The sequence below is a fragment of the Typopeltis vanoorti genome, chromosome 5, assembly GCF_054136105.1.
Source record: "Typopeltis vanoorti isolate ZY-2024b chromosome 5, IOZ_Tvanoo_1.0, whole genome shotgun sequence".
Taxonomy (NCBI): domain Eukaryota; kingdom Metazoa; phylum Arthropoda; class Arachnida; order Uropygi; family Thelyphonidae; genus Typopeltis; species Typopeltis vanoorti.
The window spans coordinates 13,137,375-13,157,972 of NC_143553.1; the positions used below are offsets into that span (position 1 = coordinate 13,137,375).

At 36.8% G+C, this 20,598-nt stretch overlaps 1 protein-coding gene across 1 annotated transcript in view; it reads right to left on the reverse strand.

Annotated features, from left to right (window-relative positions):
* Positions 1-20,598, reverse strand: part of fws (Conserved oligomeric Golgi complex subunit 5 four way stop) — a 574,187-nt gene that overhangs the window by 261,226 nt on the left and 292,363 nt on the right. The window contains exon 11 of the mRNA XM_090393051.1: positions 4,658-4,819. Within this exon, the coding sequence (XP_090249177.1) occupies positions 4,658-4,819 (162 nt within the window). The remainder of the gene's footprint in view (positions 1-4,657; positions 4,820-20,598) is intronic.

Sequence of the window (20,598 nt, forward strand, 5' to 3'; positions counted from 1 at the left end):
CTCAATGCATTTGTTTTCACACCAGTTTAGCCTTGAAAATGCTAGACAGTGGCTAGTGAAACTTGTTGGCTCTTTGTATATTTTATCATTTATCTTCTGGTCTTTTAATAATAAAAGTTATTTATTTTAATACATCAGACCAAATATGTACAATTTAAGTTCACAATATATATTTATTATATCTAGTGTACACGGAAGAGCAGATAATGTGGTTAGTATTTAACCCTTTGAATAGCGAAGCAGTATTTCTGAAGATGACAACCACAAATTTAGATGAATCAGCTTATGACAATTGATATAACTGACAATTAGAAAGCAGGCACACATTCAATTTTCGAAACACATGCAAAGGAGTCATGTGGTAATACTCAACATGATAAAAGGCAAAATGTTGCACTAAGCGAATTGTGTTTGAAAGCAGCTCTTTTTTGTGAAGAAATAAAGTTACAAACTTGGATGTAACTTGTAATGTTTCAAAGACATCTAGATATTTCATGTGGGAAAGAATTATTGGAAAACTTGAACAGGTTGCAGAATTACTGATACTGATAAAGAGTTTGGACCTCTCACAGCATTGTAACCAAGCTCTGGGCAGCATTTCAAACCAATGGAATATGTCCGAGACATTTGCTAAGAGGTCACACTCACTCTACCTCAGAGCATGAAGACAGATATTTGGTTATAACAGCAAAATATAACAGTTGCACCATGGCAGGTTAGCTTGCAAGTCAGCTCCATTCAAGCACAGGAACTCAGATATCTTAAAAAACTGTGGCAACAAGTAGGCCTATACGGTCGATGGCCTGTAGAGCACGACTCATTGTAGAGCACGCTTTCAGTGGTGTTGTATCATTAAAAATTGGACAAGATGCCAATGGGCTAATGTACTCTTTTACAGATGAGAGACATTTTAGTCTTTCCTGCGATTCTAGATGACACTTTATCTGGAATGAAATTGGTACTGCTTACCGTCACAAGAATGTTCTTGAAAGGGTTGGATATGGCCATGCTGGAGATCATGGTGTGTGTGTGGGGGGGGGGGGGGGGGGGGGGCATTATGCTTAATGGATGCACAGAGCTACAAGTGCTAGAAAAAGGGACATTGACTGGTGAATGATATTGCAACAAAGTTCTTTAATGTCATGTCTGTTTGTTCTGTGGTACTGTAGGCAATAAATTCATATGGATGACAATATCACACCCCATTGTACGAGCAGTGAAGATACTTCTTGAAACCAAGGATATTAATCAAATCGAATGGCCAGCATGCTCCCCCAGATCTCAACTCCATAGAACACATTTGGGATGTAAAAGGGAGACACATTGGTGCTCAAATTTCCTCTCCAGAAAACAACCAAAGCCTTATCTTTGCATTCCATTTCAAACCAATGGAACGTGTCCCTGACATCTGCTAAGAGGGCACCCTCACTCTACTTCCGACCATGAAGACAGATATTTAGTTATATTTTGAGTGGGCAAGATTGCCTCAAGAACTGAATCATTTGGTGCTAAGCATGGTAAAATGTTATGAGAGCTGCATTGCAGTTTGGGATGGAGATATTCCACACTAAAATGTGTCTCCAAACGGTTTTTCTGTAAGCACTGCAAATTGATTCTTTAACTATGTCCTTAGGAAATTGCAACTTTTGCCAAAAATGTACTGCAATTTAATTTATATGAAATTTATAATACATTTTTTGTGTAATATAATTTATTATTACACTTTTCACATACAGGTAAAAATGTAGTTTGTCCTTAGCCTTTGGAAAATAGTATACATTCATCAAATTTTTAGATTAAAAAGTAGTAAATTAATGTTTCCATGCTGATATAAATTTACATCAGCACCAAACCAATGCAATCTATTAGCAGCATTCCCCTGTCTTTTTTTTTTTTTTGTGTGTGTTGATTATTTTTTTGAGTATTATATTATATTATATTTGAGTATTACAAGCTTCAGAAAAGAAAACATTACAAACACTTCTGGAAACCGTTATGAATAACTCCTTAGATTTCATTTTAATTAAAATCTTGACTAGGAGTAAGATCTATTATTATGGGTACCAAATGAATGATCATTATGAATGACTTTAATTTTCCAAACATTGATTGGATAGAAAAGAAATCTCATGATAAGAAAGAAGAGGAATTTATTAAATTGTTAAGAGACAATTTTCTTAAACAGCATGTGAAAGAAGGAACTTGAGGTCAAAGAGTGTTGGATTTGCTCATAGCATCAGAAGGGATCTCTGTTAAGAATATAGCTATTTTACCGCCGATCAGTGACAGTGCTCATTCTGTGATTTCTTGGGAAATATCTAATTATATTGAAATCTACAAGAAGAAGATGATGTGGAAAGAATATCATGAGAATAAAAGTGAGAGGAGTTTTGAAATGCATAAAACTCAGGCCAGAAAAGTAACAAATATTGTGAGGAAAGCTAAATCGGAGAATGAAAAGAAATTGCCCGTGCAAGCTAATAGCAACCCAAAAAAAATTTATCGTTATGCTGCAAGCAAAACAAAGAACGAATGTGGAAGAATAATTTACTGAATGCAGATGGTACTTGAGTATCGGAAGCAAATGAGGTTGTTCGGCTAACGAGTGCTCACAATGAAAATAGGCAGAAACGTTGAAAATATCAAATGCATCGTGAATGGAGAACCCACAGAACAAGTAAAACATTTCAGCTACTTAGGCACAATTTTAGTGAAGATGGTAAATTAAATATGGAAATAGACAACAGAATCAACAAAGCCAGTACAGTAGGAAGTCAGCTGAATAAATTTATATGGAATAAGAGAGAAATTAGTCAAAATACTAAATTATCTGTATACAAGACAATGTTCAAATCAATTTTAACTTATGGATCTGAGAGCTGGGTTAGAAATAAAACACTTGACGAAAAACTAGAGACCACAGATATGAGAGTTCTGAAAAAGATTAAGGGCATGAACAGATGGCATCAATGGCAATATCATATTAAAAACAAGGATATTAGGAAAGAACTTGACATGGTTAACAACCAGGAATGTGTAGCAGAGCTAATCTCAGTAGATTAAGTAGAGTAGATTTCTTAAGAAATGTCTTTACAAAAAAAAATTCTGAAGAATTATTACATCATTCTACCTTGAGCAGCTCTCATGGCCTATATTTATCCCCCTAACGGAAGGCAGTACTTTTTATTATTATTATTATTTCTTTCTTAGTTGATGACCTGTTATGGTGATTGTTGGAATGTTTCTGTTAAACTTCTTGTTTATGTTATTCTATTTTCTTTTTTTATTCGTCATTTTTTGTGTAATGAGGATGCTTATGATACATGAGCAAAAATTTTACAATGAAATACTTATTCTTCCATTCTTTTTTTTCTAAGATGGAAGTTGTTTTCCACTTGGTTATGCTATGAATTATATATTTGGTTTAATTCTTTATCCAAGTGTAAGCAAACAAAGTTTGCACCTGAAGTAATTAGGACTGGGGCAACTATTGGCAAAGGTGGTATATGACTTCACAACACTTGCCTTCGTGTCCCATAATGCAAAACACTCTCCTTGCAGACATGTATAATGCTATGCATTAAGGGAACAGTCACTACTCAGACTGGTTTCGACCTTTATTGAGGTCTCATCAGTGGGAGCCAGACCCAGAGGTGGTGATAACAAGGTGGAAGTAATGCAGAAGCTATATTTCCACTTCTTCCACGAGTTGTCCCCAGTCCTGAAATTACTTCAGCTGCAAACTTGCTTACATTTGGATAAAGGATTAAACCAAATATATAATTCGTAGCATAACCAAGTGGAAAACAACTTCCATTAAACTATCTCTAATCCAGGCAACTCGTATAGGGAATTTGACTTCTGCATTACTTCCACCTTGGTATCACCACCTCTGGGTCTGGCTCCTACTGATAAGACCTCAATAAACGTCGAAACCGGTCTGGGTAGTAACCTTTCCCTTAATGCATAGCATTATATATGTCCGTAAGGAGAGTGTTTTGCATTATGGGACACGAAGGCAAGTGATGTGAGATCATACCTTCCCTTAATGTATAGCATTATACATGTCCGCAAGGAGAGTGTTTTACATTATGAGACACAAAGGCAAGTGATGTGAAGTCATACCACCTTTGCCACGAGTTGTCCCAGTCCTGAAATTACTTCAGGTACAAACTTTGTTTGCTTACAGTTGGATAAAGGATTAAACCAAATATATAATTCATAAGATTATGTCTACTTACTTGCCTATTTTGAAATGGATGAAACTAGTTACTAAAAAACTAATATACTTCTATGCTAGTAATATATGAATGATAGACTATGTGGACAGATATGAATGATGGACTACGTGATCTGAATCATCTTTCATTGTGATGAATGATCAGTACATTGAAATTATGATTTATCACTATTTCTCTGGTGAATTTTGTCACTGTATTAATTTTGTTTATAAGGCAATAGCATACTGAGGGATAATAATAGTAAAATAAAATAAATTTATTTCTTACACTTCCTTAAGAAAAATCAAAATCCCAGACCTTACTTCCCAACTCAGGAAAATGTCATGTAGATCACTATTCTAGTTTTATCACATTATTTAACACAATTATTTCTACTATATTTGAAATTTATATAAAGTGAATTCAAAAAAATTTACCTGTAAATAGTTTTTACAATTCCATCCACATCTTCCTTTGTTGGTGTATCTTGTATCCCTCCTGCAAATGCCACATTTACTGCATCAAACAAACGAGAACGGCATCGAAACAAGTATACCCTTTCAAAAGGTATTAGTGAATTTTGTAAAGCTTCTTCTGGGCTATATTAAAGAAACTTTGGTAAGTCATTTTTATGTTCACTTGTCTCTTTAATAAAGTTACATTATCCTACAAATAAATAATAGGAGATCCCTCTGATAACATTAAAATGGAACACACATGCAAATTAAACAAATTTTTAATGGCACCAGCAGCATAATAACATTTATTAGACATGTATTCACAAGAATATAATACTTTTATTACTGCAAATATTTTGACCAGAAACTGGATCATACATAATCACAAGGTGAAGCTAGAACAAAGAATGTTGATCCTAATTACAGAGCTAATCCACATGCTGGATGACACCTAGTGGGTGGTTACAATAAAATAACAATTAAAGCCCAAATTTAAAATTACATGATTTGAAATTAAATTTAATTTAATTACATAATGAAATGACAAAGCATTATATTAAATTGAAAAAAAAAAAAAAAATTAGAAGAGGAAACATACTATATTAGCACTCTCTTTAACCACTAAAACCTAAACCTGCACTGATCTAAAAAAGCAAGTTTGGACTACAGGATATCGTGGTCAGTGTCCACGCCATGCTGAGCAAGGCCAGATTTTTCAGGTTTATTGCTGTAAATACAAGATTGGTGTTCTTGCAGTTGTTTTTCAACAGAATGTCCTGTTTGTCAAAAGTACGAGGGCATTAGTTCTTGTGAGTGGAGGCACTCACAAAAGGGAGTTGTTTATCTTTCATGGATTATAACCAAGAGATTTTTATCTCTTGGTTATAATCCATGAAATATAATTTTGCTTTCAGAGAAAGAGTTAAGAACATTTCAGTGAAGAATGATAGATGTGTGATCCAGGTAGGTGACAGAGTTCAAGATATGACCAATTAGGTTTAGATACTGACTACCAAGAACTAATGCCCTTGAGAAGAGGGTCATTCCATCTAACTATGAGATCCCCTAGAGAATGCCTGTTGGGATATAAGCAGCCACAAGTAATTCTATAAGTATTTCCATCATACCTGCCAACCATGAATTATCTTGGAAGAGCTCTAGTCCAAAAATCTTTGTTAAGTAATAAATATACTTTGCTGATAAACATGGGCCAAGGCATACAGAACCTGGATGCCTTGGCATATACATGGTGGGATAATGTGTAAAAAATGCACTGGATTATGAATTGGTCTGATACAACAATTCATGTCACATGATCTTTCAGTCTTGTGAATACATTTATCCACATAGGAGGATGTCCTTAGAAAATATATACATATATATATATCTTTTTATCTGAGCACATTGTCTACACAATGGGGAAAGGAAGGTTGGAATAACGATTTTTTTTTAGTGTACATGTTTTATGTTGTGGCAAATTTTACAATACTGGCACTTACACCATTCAATGTGATAATGTAACAAAGCATTGTAAATACATGGTTTGAACCATAAAACATTGCAGTGATTAACACAGATCCTGGGGCTAAACCAGAAAGAAGATCTGTATAATGAACTGGAATACAGACTTAGGACACAACCAAGATAGCCCTCTTCACTGGTGGAACTATTTTTTAAAAAGCAAGAGTCAAGCATAATACGGACAAGTTCCTAACAGAAATTAGTAGAAAGTCTTCTACAATGAACTGACACAATTATTTTAACCCAAGGTAGGAAACACATTATTAATTAATCTCTATAGTAATATATTTTAGTTATCCCACCATAAATCATGCATGTCCCATGACTTATGGTGGGATAATGTGTAAAAAATGCACTAATATTATTTTACAAATTCAGTATTTTTGATAGAAATCTATAACTTCCGTGTGTTAAGGTTTAAGTGCTGTGAGGACGTCATGTTGGAGGCTTAATGGAATACACACACACTCGGAAAGGATTAAAACAGACTTCAGTACTTCTGATATTTCGTCTCATTCAATGAGACATCTTCAGGGATTATAAAAAAATTAATGTAACATGCACTCAAATACCACACAATGCTAAGCTAACCACGTGGGTGAATCTAAAGTGCAATCTAGGTGTGCGCCCTCTATGGGTGATTGTAGGTGGCCTAGAATGTGAGGTGGGATTTCTGGTGATTAATGTTTACCAAATTTTTGAACGTTTAATGCAACTGTATTTATTTAGATTTGGTTGATTTCTGAGAGCTGCTGCAGATTCTAAAAATAGTCTCTCTCTTTTTGAATTTAATGTGGTGGAGCATGGTGGTTTTTTTCCCAAAACATGGTCTGCCAAGCCTGACTGACCATAGTCGTGGTTGCAGATGTATGACTTGTGTTCATCTAAGCAGATGGTTGCTGATCTACCTGTTTGTCCAAAGTACGCCAGCTAACAGGAATAGGGTACTTTATAAACTCCAGGCACTGAGAGAGAGGAGGGAGCTGATCTTTGGTAGAATGGATAAGGTTAGCAAGTTTGCGGTGGGGCTTAAATGCTGTGTGAAGGTTGTACTTTTTTAAAATCTTGGCTATTTTTTCTGATGTGCCACGGATGTAGGGTATGGTGATGGCATTTCTTAACTCCTTCTGAAAAGAAGGCTGGGGATTGGGGGAGGAACTGATTATTTTCTTAATACTATAATCGCTGTAACCTTCCTCTCCAATGGTTACATGTATGTAGTTGAGTTCAGTTGAAAGGGTGGTTCCACTGGGAAAAAAAAAAGATTGTGGGCTCTCTTGGTTAGAGTTCTAATAATGCCATATATTTGAGCATGGTGGTGGTGAGAGAGTTTATGAATGTATCTGCCTGTGTGCATAGGTTTTCTGAGAAAACCATCACCCACGTGGTTAGCTTAGTATTGTGTGGTATTTGAGTGTATGCTACATTCATTTTTTTCTAATCCCTGAAGATGTTTCAGTGACGGAGACAAAATATTGGAAGTATTAAAGTCTGTTTTAATCCTTTCCGAGTGCTGTATACATTCCATTAAGCCTCCAACATGATAATTTATAACTTATCAAGTAGAAAAAATTATACATATACTGTATATACAGAGAAAACAAGTTACATTACAATCCAAACCATACCAAAGTATCACTAATTTGGTCAACTGCTACTTTACTGGTCTAAATTGTGGTGAGAGGGAAAAAAAAAAAAACATACAAAGTTAGTCCTGTTTTACATGTCCAGAGAATAAATTCTTATTAACCTTTAATGTTAAGCATTAGAGATAGAATCTATATAGCATTAGAGATAGAATCTATATAGCATTAGAGATAGAACCTAATCTGTATTTAAAAGAATGGCTAAAGTTCATTATTAACAATGACTAACGTCCTCGAGTACTGACCTGTTAGAACAAAATGTTATGCATTTTGAATATGTGCTATACATATTTCTGAGATTTGTAGGCTATCATGATTATTTAGGTTAAGGTTGTCAATTAGAATTTTGCAAGCTTCTTTAAATTTGTGCTTATACCATGTTTTGGTGTAGGGTTAGGAACAGGTGCCTTTCCAGTGTAGAGAATCCAAAGTATGATAAAAAATGGCCAAATTTACTGTAGTTATTATATCTAATGTGTCACTTCTATTCTTTTTACCAGAGAGGAATTGTTTGTCCAGTTTCATCCATTATGACAAAATTAAATTTTCTGTTCTAGCACTTCGCAGGAAATTCTGTAAGTGTATACATTAGCAATTGCTCCTTTTGAAAAGAGCGAGTTATTTTTAATCAGTTTTGCTACATTTCTCTCAGTATTACAAGTGTTCTTTAGTGGTGCTGGTTTTGAAATTTAGTTGTTTATATTATGTTATTTTTGGGTTATCGAGAAAATGAGGTCAGAGTTGGACAACTGTGGTGTAAGAAAAGATAAGTTTTTGTTATTAGCTATTTAGTATAGTTAAATACAGTTTATACTTATACTATTGAGTAAGTAAACTGGCTTACAGTAGAGCATATGACATAGCATTTAAAGTATTTAAAGATGTATTTAAATACTTCTTTAAATATGGCATTTAACGAGGTATTTAGCATTTAGTTTTAGCATTTAAGTTTAATTGTAGTAGAAATTAGTGTTTTAACTGTAGTAGAATTTAGCGTTTTAGTTGCAGTAGTTATTCAGCACAACATAAATGATGGTGGCTGCCGCTCATCCAATTATAAATGGCACGTCGCCAAGTCCTCCCCCATTCAAGGACTCTATTTTGCGTAACATAATAAAGGATTTTGTGGTATGCGGTACTTGTGGCATGTATACGTCCCAGCAGATGGATATAAGGCAGGTGAGAGAAGGAAAAGTGCACAAATGCTTAAAATGCAAAAAATGGGAGGAATTCAGTGAGTTAGATGCTACAATATCTGACCTCGTTGTGTAAGGAGTGGGAGATCTTTGACAGATGAGTAGTGTGATAGGTGAGAACAACGAGCAGCGAAATATGAATAAAGAAATAAGAGTAGGGAGTGTCGAAGACTTGAATGATTGTGAAGTTATCAGAGATAGTCATGATTGGAAGGATAAATGGCGAGAAAGAGTGGCTAACTTGCAGAGAGAGATAAATGAGCTGAAAGGTGGAATGTCTCAGGAATGAGATGAGAAGTATGACACATGAGATTAGTGAATGGATGAGATGAATGCAAGGCGAATCAGAGGAGGAGTGAGAGAGAGTTATGGGAATGATAGAAGAGGAAAGAATAGAAATAGCAGAAGAGGGGGAATGAGAGAGAGGTATGGAAATGATAGAAGAGTAGAGAATAGGAGAAGTAGAAGAGAGGGAATGAGAGAGAGAGGTATGGGAATGATAGAAGAGGAGAGAATGGAAACAGACAGAGAGAGAGAGAAGAATGCGAAGGAGTGCTGGAATCAGGACAGCAGGTAAGTAGGGAACACAGAGTGAAAGAAGTAGAGGAGAGAGAGAGTGAAGGATGCAGATAAGCAATCAAGGAACAGTGGTAAGAGATGTGATGTATGGAGACTCGATGATCCGTGGAGTACAAGATAGGATGCCAGAGGAGTGTTTGCTTGGAGGAACGATAGAGAGTATGGCTATGGCAATTAACCAGGGTGAAAGGGTGGATGACATGATTATGATGGTGGGCACAAATGACTTGAAAGGCAATGTAAATCGGGTGGCAAGAGATCTGAGGTTCTTGCTTGAGGTTGTATGAAAGAAAACAGAGAGGAAAGATTCTGTGTGTTGCCCATGTATGATAGTGGCGAGCTGAGCAAAAGAACAGTAATAATGAATAGCATAATAGCCAGAATGTGTCCAAAGAAAGGATTCGATTATGTGGATGCTTTAAGGGCATAAGAAATGAATGCAGAAAGGAGCTGTATACGAGAGACTGCTTGCATTTGAATGAGGAAGGACGTAGGCATCTGGAGAGATTGCTGTTTTCTGAACGAGTTGGTGTGTCAATGCAGGGAAACAAGAATTCCCAGGATGGATGGCAGCAGGGATGGCCTCTAATGGCAATGATTGCTTGGAGAAAGGGGGGACGACCATCAGGTAACACTGACTCCAGCGGGTTCTGGAGGAGATAATGATATGACAATTTTATGCTTTATACTAATGCCAGGAGTATCCAGAATAAAGGTGATGAATTGGTGGTACTGATAGCATCAGCCTGGATAAAGATTATTGGGATCTCTGATAAGTGGTTGATGGAAGACGATATAATAACAGGAATAGAAGTACCAGGGTACAGCATTTTTCGGTATGATTGTAAGGGAAAACACGGTGGTGGAGCTATTGTGTGCAGGTCTGGTCTTCTGGTTTCCATTGTGATTCTAATATAGTGAAGAGAGAGTGCAAAGTAGGGTGTTAGAAATGATATCAGGATTGTAAAATACTAATTTTTTCTTCATGTAACTTACTCAGTGCAAGGGTTCATTACCATATCCTCCAGTTCTCTCTGTTAGTGGCTTTCCTTTTTGTTTCTGCATAGCCATGTGATCCTGTCCAAAGCCACTACTCTTACAGGATGTAAGTCAACACTTATCATAAGCATGGACAGGCAGTGACACTAATGGTTTTGGAAGCATATGGTGTGAGGTAGAGGTAGGCAAGACAGGATATTTGGTAGGGTGTTGCTACAAGCCAAGGAGCACAGAGGGTGGAGAGCAGAAGATGTTTAGGTAGTTGAGCTTGGGAAGTGCAAGAAGAACGATCGTTACGGGATATTTTAACTACAGAAAAGGAAATGCATGTAGTAATAAGGGAATGGAATTTCTAGAATTCTTGAAGGACAAATGTCTTAGGCAAAATGTAACAGAGGGAACAAGAGGCTCAAGAGTTTTGGATTTGGTCATAGCATCACAAGAGCTGATAATAACTAGATGACATCTCTTCCCCGCCCCCTCTAGTTGGAGAGAGTGACCATGTGGTTGTGACTTGGAAGATGAATAGACATGCAGGAGTATCAAAGAAAAGGGAATGTATATGGAATTATTAGGAGACTGATAATAATCTTAGATATCAACTCGGGCAGTTCCATGGAGGGAGGAATTGGAAGGGTGAGGTATCATTAGTGTTTGGGAAATTGTGAAGGAATATTTGTTAGCAGCAATAGTTAGCTGTATTCCATAAGTGATGAAGAGAACACAATTTGGTGTAAAGTAGATGATAAACTATATCAAACAGGAACTGCAGGTGAATAAGAGATTTTTCACCTGCAGTTCAGGAGAGTAACCAGTATGGTGAGGAAGGCAAAACTGGAATATGAGACGAGATTGGCATTAAGATCCAAAGAAAATCCTACGGAATTTTTTTTAGCTATGTGGCCAGTAGGAGGAGAAATGATTGTGGAAGAATAACATTGCAGGATAAAAATGGGAATAGAATGACTGATGCAGAGGACATATTTGAATTGTTCAATGAACACTTTATTCGTGTATTTCATCCTGGAGTAAATTTGAATACTAGAGGGAGAGGGCAGGTTCGAGGATTAGAGGTGCAGGAGGAGAGTGTGTTCCAGATGCTGAGTAATCTGGATGTCAGTAAAGCTATGGGATTGAATGGTATTTCACCACAGGTTTTGAGAGAATGTGCTAAAGAACTGAAAGCTCCACTGACTTGGTTTTTCAATGAAAGTCTGACTAAAGGAAAGACCCAGGGAATGCAAGGAAGGAAAGATAGTGCAGTTGCATAAGGACCATAGCAGACTGGAAGTGTGTAATTATAGGCCAGTTTGAGTGTCATCAGTAGTTGTTAAGGTATTGAAGAAATTAATGAGGGACCACATACAGCATTGGGCAGATGAGGGTAATGTTATCTGTGAGAATCAACATGGATTTGTTAAGGGGCACTCTTGCTTTATTCATATGATTGCCTTTAATAATACAGTGACAACAGCAGTTGATGAGGGAGAGGCATATACTGCCATTTTTTTTTATCTTGCAAAGGCATTTGATAGGGTACCACATGATAAGCTGATACTTAAGTTGCAGCACTTGGGTTCAGATATCGGGTTAGTCAACTGGATTCAGGATTGGCTGTCTGATAGGAATCAGAGAATTGTGTGTGGTGGGGCAATATCAAGGGGGCAGAAGGATACAAGTGGGGTTCCACAGGGCTCAGTACTGGAACCTGTATTGCTTAACCTTTATATCAACGAAATTGTGGATTGCAAGGGGATATTCAGATGTTTGCAAATGATGTGAAGCTCAGCAGAGTTATTAGTAACAATGCAGATGTGGCAGCCCTTCAAGAGGATTTGAATAAACTGGACAGATGGGCAAATGAATGGTGGTCGGTTTAATGCAGCAAAATGTAAAGTCTTGAAGTTTGGGATACATCGATGGGAGGCTGCATACTCAATTGGAGGAGCTGTACTGGTGGAAGAAGGAGAGACAAGAGATCTGGGAATGGTGATTGATAGAAAACTGAAATTCAGGAAGCATATTGCAAAGGTGGTGAAGGTAACCCAGAGGATTGCTGCAATACTGAGAAAGACACTGACCTGCAGAGATAAAATAGTTATCATTCCATTGTATAAGATTCTGATCAGACAAACTTAGACTATTGTTCTCAGATTTAGTCCACAGGATTTAAAGGGGATAAATTAACTGTGGAAAGGGTACAGAGGCGGATAACAAAGACAATTTCAGGACTGTACAATGATAGTTATGAGGATCGGCTGAGGGAATGTGGACTGCAGAGTTTGGTGGATAGAAGGAGAGGTGATATGATCAAGACTTTTAAACTGTTAAGAGGCAGTTACATGGGTTGACACTGTGGAGTTCTTTCACTTGGTGGAACAGCAGACATGAGTGATAATATGGAGCTATCCCTGATGAATCCTGGAATGCATTGCCCGATAGAGTGGTGAGAGTAAGAACGGTCAATGAGTTTAAGGAGTGGTATGATAGACTTTGTGTTTCCTAGGAAAGTCCTCCCACAATGAGTCTCTTGACTCCATGGAGGCCTGAATAATAATAATATCATATTAGGAGTGTAGTATCCCTGGACGTTGGACATTATTTGTTAATAACAAACCTCAGCCTTTATTTTACATACTGATTAGGCTACCACTAATGTGCATCATTAAAGGTTAATAAGAATTAACAAGACTAACATTCATGTTTTTAACCAGAGGTCAGGCCAATACAGAAATGGTTGACAGAATTAGTGATATTTTGGCATATGTGTATATATATATATATATATATATATATATATATATATATATATGTGGTGATCAGCTTTTACTCGGTTGTTGTACATTTGAAAAAAATATAGATTTAATGACTATAAAACCGAGATAACATATAAAGATTTTAATGATAAATACTACTTGTTTCGGCATATAGCAGCCTTCTTCAGGTATTTATAAAGGAAAAGAATACTAATAAACATTGAATTATCTAAACAAACTGGAAATTACAGGTACAAATTTCCTCACATAATCGATACATAAAAGCGTTGTATTTTTTCAAGTTGTTCCAACTGGCGTGCCATTGTTTATTGCAATTGTGCGTGCAGGTTCACATGAACGCCAATATTGAATAACTCAGCATGGCTATCTGGGATGTTATAACTTAAATTGTTGTTTAAGTGGACTGGGTTCAGCAGGATTTCCCTTGATTCTACAATTTTCCTCTCAAACTCATCATCACAGCGAAAGATATTTTCTGATCTATTCCAGCAAACGGAGTGGCTTTGTTGGTCATCATTAGGATTATTTGAAAAAAGAACATGACTGGATAATGCAGTTGCCTGAGATCTTTTGTAAGAGATGTTTCTCTTATGCTCTTCTATTCGTTGTTCAATAGATTTGTTAGTTTGTCCAAAGTATGGGATATTGCAATCGCACCACAATTTATATACTCCAGGGTACTTAAGGTTGTGATGAGTAGGTTTTGGATGGCTGATTAGAGAACGGATTTTTGGAAGTGTGGTGAAGAAGGTCCTGATATTATATTTTTTAAGGACTCTAGCTATTTTTTTGGAGACTGTGCTAATGTATGGAATGGAGATGCTACCTTTAAAATTAATAGTCTCTGTTGTGCACTGCCTAGGTTTTATAGTCATTAAATCTATATTTTTTTCAAATATATATATATATATATATATAAAATAAATTTTTTACTTTGGGGATATTGTATATTAGGATAACCAAGTTATTTTATAAACTTGGTTATTTTAACTCCTAATCCCAAGTATGCAAACAATTAAGTTTGCGCCTGAAACAAAGTTGAAGTCTAAAGATGTTACAACACCAGGGCAACTCATTGTAAAGGTGGGTAAAGCTCTGATCACTATTCTTAGTATTTTCCCATAATGTAAAGCACATCTCACTAGAAGATGTATACTGCAATGCATTATGGGTGGAGTCACTACCCAGACCGGTTTCAACCTTTTTTGAGGTCTCCTCAGTGAGTAGCTAGACCCTAAATACCAAGGTTATAGTAATACGGAGCCTTATCAACTTTACCTATAGGAGTTGCAACAAGGTGTTTTTATTTTTAATAAAAATCTCTGGAGGAGATATAGATGTAAATTTTTTACCTTGGGGATATTGTATATTAGGATAACCAAGTTATTTTATAAACTTGGTTATTTTAACTCCTAATCCCAAGTATGCAAACAATTAAGTTTGCGCCTGACTTTAGACTTGAACTTTGTTTCAGGCACAAACTTAATTGTTTGTATATACAATATCCCCAAGGTAAAAAATTTATTACATCTATATCTCCTCCAGAGATTTTTATTAAAAATAAAAACACCTTGTTGCAACTCCTATAGGTAAAGTTGATAAGGCTCCGTATTACTATAACCTTGGTATTTAGGGTCTAGCTACTCACTGAGGAGACCTCAAAAAAGGTTGAAACCGGTCTGGGTAGTGACCCCACCCATAATGCATTGCAGTATACATCTTCTAGTGAGATGTGCTTTACATTATGGGAAAATACTAAGAATAGTGATCAAAGCTTTACCCACCTTTACAATGAGTTGCCCTGGTGTTGTAACATCTTTAGACTTCAACTTTGTTTCAGGCGCAAACTTAATTGTTTGCATACTTGGGATTAGGAGTTAAAATAACCAAGTTATTTTATAAACTCGGTTATCCTAATATATATATATATTCCAAACAATGACTTTAAAGTGAAGGTCAAAACGCAAGAAATTAAAGTTATTACTCTTCATACAGTAGAAGTCTTGCTTTCCAAAAATTGCTATATGTATGCACCAAAAATTGTGAAAGATTTGTGGATTGTTTGGGTAAATGAGAAGAAGGAAAATAATAATGTATGTGAAAAGTGTCTTCATAGATTACAGCAATTAGAATTGGGAGTAAGTGTCAGGACTGTAGTAGAAGAGCTTAGGCAAGAGTTAGTGAAAATGAAAAGTGAAATGAAACACCTGGAAGAAGAGATTGGCTGATGAGAATGAGAAAGTTAGTATTACGAAGAAAGAGTCAAAGGATAGTCATATATCATTGTATGAGGACTCGATTATTAGAGCTGTGATGCAGAAAAAGGAAAGACAGGGTGTCAAAAATAGTGGTAGTCATTGAAACAAATTACTTAGTTTGGGGGGGAAAAGAATGTTAATAGAGGCCTAAGGAATTTGTTGCAACAGGTAAAGAAGAATAGTGTTGTCGGAAAAGTCATGGGCGTGTTGCCCAGATATGACTACAGTAAATTGAGAAGGAGAGCAAAGATAATGAATAGTAAGATGGCGGAGTTTTGCGAGGCAAAAGGGGTTCGATTTGTAAATTTGTGGAATTTGAAGCAAAGCTGTAATGGTTTAAAGTTGATGGATTGCATTTGAATGGGTTTAGTGTTGGCCATTTGGAAAGGCTATTGCATTCAGATGGAATGCATAAAGGTGAGGATGATACAGGTAGGAATGGAAATCAGTCAGGATTAGGGAAATGGGAGTGGTCACACTGAGAGAGATGTGGAATAGCACACAGAATACAGAATGTTGGTGCTGGTAAGAAAAGCCTCAAGGAAACAGGTATTATTATGTTTGTACACAAATGTAAGAAGTATCAGAAACAAGAGAGCTGAGTTTGTTGCATTGATTGAGTCGGTATGCCCAAAGATAATTGGAATAAGTGCAACTTGGTTGTCTGAGGAGGATGTGATGTGGGGAATAGAAAATAGAAGGATCTATAATTTTCCAGAAGGATACAAATAGAACAGGTTAGTATATCTGACAGTATGCTTTTATAGGGCAGGGAATGCAGAGAATAAAGATTGTGAAATCTTTAGGCAAATTAGCTGGGCATGCAAAAACAAGGTGATCCTGATGGGAGACTTTAATTACAGGAATATACAATGGAAGGAGACAGTGAATGGGAACAAGGAAAGTGAGTTTGTGAAATTTCTGAGGGATAAAGTATCTTAAGCAGCATGTGACTGAAGCAACTAGAGGCTTTAATGTTTTGGATTTGGTGATAACTTCACAAGATATAGTGTTAATGAGGTGTTGACACTGCCACGAGTTGGTCAGAGTGATCACCAGGTGCTTGTTTGGGAAGTGATAAAACAAGGAAAGGTTACTGCGAAAAACAATATATGTGGAAGTATAAAGCAGGTGATTGTAGGAAACTATGTATACAGTTAACATCAGTACGTTGGGTAGATGAACTGAGCGAAAAAGATGTTGACGATGCACGGAAAAACTCAAACGCAGTATCTGACAAAAACAATGTATAGCTGCATACCAAGGGATAAGCGAGTATGTGGAGTAGGAGTGAAATGAACAAACAGTGAAACAAGCAAGCTGTGCAGGAAAAGAAAATGCTATGGATGAGGAATCCAATCTTCATGGATCCAATCACCACAAGACATTGGATCCATGAAGACTGTAAAGTGTAGGCTATAAAGGTGATGAACATGGTAAAGAAAGAAGAGATACAGTATGAGAGAAGATTGGCAAGTCAGGCCAAGGTTAACTCAAGGGAATTTTTCCGCTATATAGAAAGCTAGAGAAAGAATAATCTCAGAATAGGGAAGATTCTGCAGGAATGGAAACAATGTATGGTAATTCCATTGCACAAGAATGGTGCAAAGACCGATGTATCCAACTATCGACCAATTTGTATCTCAGGAGTGGTGGTGAAGATCTTGGAAAAATTGGTTAGGGCTTGCATTCCAAAATGGGTTGACAGTGAATCTCTACTTTTCAATAAGCAACATGGGTTTACTAAGAGAAGGTCATGTTTTAGCAACTTGCTCACATTCTATAACAATGTTACCACTGAACTACACAAGGGGAATGGATACACTATGATACTTTTGGATTTTGCTAAGGCTTTTGACAGAATACAGCATGGTACATAGTTGTATAAATTGGAGAATATCGGTTTGGATATTATCGAATATTAATGTGGATAAGAGGATGGCTGACTCACAGATATCAAAAAGTGGTCTACGGGGAATGTGAGTCTGCATGATTTAAGGGAACTAGTGGTGTACAGCACAAGGATCGGTGCTTGGTCAACTGTTATTCGTTCTGTACATTTATGATATTGGGAAGGATTTGACAAGCAACAAACAGCTATTTGCTGATGATGCAAAGATAGGTAGGGTAATCAGGAATGCTGCTGATATGCAGTACCTGCAGAATGATTTGAATAGGCTGGAAATGTGGGCATGGGAAAACGGATGTCAGTTCAATGTCACTAAATGTAAAGTCATTCATTGCCGTGATTAGATATCCACTGTCGTATTATATTGGTGGGATTATGCTAGAAGAAACTGATGAGGCTAGGATCTTGTAATGTTAATAGATAGGAAGTTAAAGTTCAGGGGCCGTGTAGCAAAGATTGCAAATACAACTCAAAAGATAACTGCAATGTGAAATAAACGTTCACATGTAAAGATAAGGATGTCATTTTGCCTCTTTACAAGGCCTTGAAATGACCTTACTTGTACTATTGTGAGCAGGTCTGATATCAGGATTGTGGAATAATGATTCTTCTTCTTCATATAGCTTACTTAGTTTGAGGGTGCAGCACAATGTCCTCCAGTTCTCTCTGTTAGTGGCTTCCCTTTTTGTTTCTGCATAGCCATGTGATCCTGTCCATGAGCTTATATCTTCAAGCCATGTCCTTCGTTTTTTGCCTCTTGATCCTTTTCCTATAATTTTTTCTTTTAAAACTGTTAGTATCCTCTGTCCTAATGAACTGCTCAGTACATGTCCTGTCAATCTCATCTTTCTCTGGATCATTTCCTGTAATAAAGATCTCTGTGTTCTCATTCTCTGTAGGACATTTGTATTTGTCCTATAATTTGTCTATGAGATTTTCAGAGCTCTCCTATAGCACCACATTTCAAAGGCCATTATCTGTTGTCTTACTCTTCTCGAATACCCCACTTCCATATGTGAAAACTGGCCACAACTAATGTTCTCATTATTCTTTCTTTGTCTCGATACCCACAGAACTTCTGAGCAGATCTTTAGAAGGCATCTTTAGCTATGGCTGTTCTTATTTTTATTTCTTTATCTTGCTTTCCATTTGCATTAAAGTAGGTGCCTAAATATTTGTATTCTGTTTTATGCTCAATTTTCATATTGTTTATGAATATTTCTGGCTCGATCTGTTTTCTTTTGAGATTTTCATAAATTTGGTCTTTTTTGCATTTATATCTAACCCAAACTCTTTACCTTCTACAATTAGTAGCTGCAGTAATTTGATTAATTTGTTTCTGTTTTCTGCTATCAGAATGGTATCATCAGCATATCTAAGATTATTGTATTTTATACCATTGATACTAATTCCTATTTTTTGTTTTTCAATCTTTTTCATCATTGTCTCACTATAGATATTAAAGAGAATTGGTGAAAGGATACAACCTTGTCTGAGTCCTCTTTCTATTTTCACTTCAGAAGTCTCAGAGTTAAACATCTGCATTTTGGTGTAAATCATTTTTATAATCTTAAGTACATGATATTTCTATGTCTAATCCCTTCTATCTGTTTGTAGGCATTGATTCCCCAACATATAAATTAGCCAAACATTTAGCCAAAACGCTCACACACACTACACTGGCAACACACCATCACACATAAAAAACTCAGCCCACTTTAAAGCCAGTATAGAAAACCTCGCACTCCAACACACTGACATAATGGTCAGTTTTGACGTCTCCTCCCTATTCACTAATGTCCCACTCAAAGAAACCCTAGAGCTCATCCAAGCCAAGTTTCCTCACGATATCTCAGCCCTATTTCAGTTCACAATGAACTCAGGCTATTTCGTTTGGCAAGGAAAGTTCTACAAACAGATAGAGCAGACAGCCATGGGTTCACCCCTTCGCCAATTTCTTTATGGAGACATTTGAAGAGAAAGCCTTAAACTCTGCCCCACAAAAACCCACTATTTGGCTTTGTTATGTGGATGATGTGTTTGCTATTTGGCCACATGGCTCAAACACACTCCACTCCTTCCTAACACACTTAAACAACCAACACCCCAGAGTCCAGTTCACCGTAGAAAAAGAGGAAAACAACACCCTCCCCTTCCTAGACACTTTAATCACCCGCCAGCTTGATGGATCTTTGGTTTTCTCTGTTCACAGAAAACCCACCCATACTGGCAGATGGGTGGGTTTTCTGTGAACAGAAATTTAGATACATTCACCAGCGGTTCCCCCCCCCCTCACAACAATATGGGGTTATAAAAACACTATATAACAGGGCAAAATTAATCTGCTCAGATGACAAGGCCCTAACTAGTGAACTAAACCACATTCTCAACACTTTCTTAGCCAAAGGCTATAACCCCAAAAAAATCCAAAAACCAGTAAACCACAACCCCCCTCCCCCCCTCCACAATAAAGATTACACCAAGTCTATCACCATCCCCTACATCCAGGGCACCTCTGAGAAAATAACCAATATCCTCAAAAAATATGACCTTACTTCCTGTTACAGACCATATAAAAAGTTGGCATCCCTTATCCGCTCTACCAAAGATCAACCACTTCCCCTAGACCTACCTGGTGTATACTAGGTCCCTTGCAGCTGCAAATTGTCCTACTTTGGCCAAACAGGCAGAACAACAAATATCAGGATCTCAGAACACCAAGACTACATCCGGTTCCACCAGTACAGCCGCTCTGGGCTGGCAGACCATGCCTTAGATACCCACCATAAAATTTGTTGGAAGAAAACAAAAATAATTCATCACAGCAAGTTTAAATACGAAAGATTATTCAAAGAATCTTCAGCAGCTCTAAAAAACGTTCCTAACCTCAACAAATTTGGGTGAATGAAACTACCCCAAATTTGGGAGACTTACATTATGAGAACTTCAGCCCAACTGCCAAGACTACCAAATTAGCCCTCCAGAGGGCACCATTAGGACTTTAGGAACAATATTAGTTTCTTGCTTTCTTCCTC